Source organism: Amphimedon queenslandica, unplaced genomic scaffold, assembly GCF_000090795.2.
Source record: "Amphimedon queenslandica unplaced genomic scaffold, v1.1 AMPQUscaffold_8491_Cont19565, whole genome shotgun sequence".
Lineage (NCBI taxonomy): Eukaryota > Metazoa > Porifera > Demospongiae > Haplosclerida > Niphatidae > Amphimedon > Amphimedon queenslandica.
The window spans coordinates 1-2,588 of record NW_003551232.1 but is presented as its reverse complement, the minus strand read 5'-3'; the positions used below and the strand labels follow the sequence as shown (position 1 = coordinate 2,588).

General features: G+C 35.9%; 1 protein-coding gene across 1 annotated transcript; it reads right to left on the bottom strand.

Annotated features, from left to right (window-relative positions):
- Positions 1–1,993: 1,993 nt before the first annotated feature.
- Positions 1,994–2,544, bottom strand: LOC100641484 (probable 1,4-beta-D-glucan cellobiohydrolase B; the record flags this gene model as incomplete). Its single annotated transcript, XM_003391536.2, has 1 exon — positions 1,994–2,544. A coding segment is annotated over one exon (551 nt), but the record flags the coding sequence as incomplete, so codon positions are not given.
- Between the last annotated feature and the right edge of the window lie 44 nt (positions 2,545–2,588).

Here is a 2,588-nt window from a genome sequence, read left to right as displayed (position 1 = left end):
ATATTCTAAAGAAGAGGAAGGTATTGATATATTAAAGTAAGGGTCCAAGTTTATAGGTATTAGCCGTTTTTATTTTATCTGATAGTGTCGAGTTGCTACGTTGTAGAAGTATTGATGAATTATCATTGGATCAAGTAAAGTAAGGACCTAGCCATCTAAATGGATAAAATTTTCAGAATTTTGGCATTTTCTTTAAAATGGCTGTAACTGGAAAAATTGAAGTCGGAATCAGCTCAAACTTTCTAGACAGCATAAGAACATCAATATGTATCAGAAAAAGTAATAAAAAGTAGGGGTCATTTCGGAGCCATTTTTTGGAAAAAAAACCATGGGCTATAGCCTTGGGTATTTTTCAGAATTTTAGCATTTTCTTAAAATGGCCGTAACTTGAAAAATTGAAGTCAGAATCAGCTCAAACTTTCTACACAGCATAAGAACATCAATATGTATCAGAAAATTTAATAAAAATTGGAGGTGATTTCGGAGCCATTTTTTAGAAAAACCATGGGCTATAGCCTTGGGTACTTTTCAGAATTTTGGCACTTTTTTTAAATGGCCGTAACTTGAAAAATTGAAGTCGGAATCAGCTCAAACTTTCTACACAGCATAAGAACATCAATATGTATCAGAAAATGTAATAAAAATTGGAGGTGATTTCGGAGCCATTTTTTGGAAAAAACCATGGGCTATAGCCTTGGGTACTTTTCAGAATTTTGGCATTTTTTAAAAGTGGCCGTAACTCGGAAAATTGAAGTTATTTGAGCAGATTCCAATCATCTTTGGATTTTTAATAGATTATCACTGCTAAAGTTAACACTGGAGTGTCTGAACACAGTAAGTCAGTATTGGTATAACAGTCCATCATTTGATGCTATTTTTCAAACAACTCTGAACACTATCAAAAGGTTAGCAAGTCTCTATATACTTTGCTTGTGAATTTTGCCTTTATCATGTAGTTTGGATGTTCCCAAGACACTAAAGGTAAGAAATAAAAATGCAAGAAATTATTTTAAAATATTAATTCTTCAGTCACTTCTTGAACAAGTTAAAGTATCTATAGAATCAGGGATCAGTCGTCCTAAGCCTATCCTTCAAGTCTGTTCCTTTGTCTGATTGTTTTCATTATAATTAATTCTTTGGTAGGTTTTAAGGCGTAAGCCGAAATCTGTCAAGTTCTTTGAACCACAGTTTGATAATGAGTAAGTAATGTATATACATGTACATGTACGGCTAATAATTTCTTATAATTACAATTGACTTGCTACAGTTCTTCTGTGAGTTTATTGAGTGTATTTTTGTAGCTATCAGCCGGGAAAGAGGAAAGCTCCGAACAAGACTCAAGGAGAAATGATGAAACTAAAACACAAACACAAAAGAGAACTGAAGGTATTATTACTTAATCTTGACATTCATAGCTAAGTGTATTGGTTGTCATTCCAGGGTGCTATCAGAGAGATACGTAAAGATACAAAGTTCTTAGCACGTCAGAAACTCAAAGAACAGCTGACAAGGTAATTTATAATGTCGGTAGTCTGTGATGTAAAGGACTTCTCCATCATTAGTGATACCCCTAATGATACTCATTGTATTGTATTGTTGGTACTGTGTGTACACAGCAAGTATTGTATCTTTATTTATGTTGCAGAGATGGTGAGCGTAAAAGAAAGGTGAAGCAGATTGAAGGATGGCTACAGGAACAGCAACACGACATGAAAATGGAGAAAATAAGAAAAAGGAAATGATTACTAAAGTATTTTAAGTCAATTTGCATGTAAAGAGAACAAAACTATAACCTCTACTATGTTGCATGCATCAATGTGGAGTGGACATGTGGGATGATTGTTCACACTATTATCAGAATTTTATATAAAATAACATTAAACAAAGACAATATCAGCTGCAAAAAACAAGTCTATTATTCAACCACACAATTAAAGATAAATAATCTAATAATCTTAAAGAGTTTCGGTCACAATTAGTATAGTTTTAGGCATCACTTTGGCATCGTAGATCCAATAGGTCCATACTTGATGTTAGAGTAAGTCACACTGGCGTCAGGGTACTTACTCTCAACATCAGAAGGTTTACCGGAACTAGTGGGGCAGGTCCCCCTAGCTACACCTGGTGCTGATGGAGACTTGTCGAGAGGGTAATCGGAATCAAGCCAGAGCATGTTGACAGCGTGATCGTCCCAAAGACTCATGACTAGGACCATACCCTGATCCAGCACTTCACTTAGCTTCTTATGACCACCTCTCTTCTCATAGTCATTGCTATCGCCAAATGCAGTTTTCTGTGTATTACAGAAATCGTCTGTCACTGAGTTAAAAGTCTTACCGCCAACAGTTATGTTCCTGCTCATTATAACTTTACCATTTTGTATCCATTGTCTGCGTATCTCTGAGAGGACTCCATTATCTGTGTTGTCATTTGTAACGAATTGTGTTACCACTGTGAACACTTGAGTCGTGTCGATGGTAAAGTTTGATCCAGGACCAAAGAAGGTGTGGTCTCCCAAACGATAGGGATTAAAGTCACAGCCATCTTTATCGCAGACACCATCGTGCCGTTGTCCCTTAGAGTCGTCA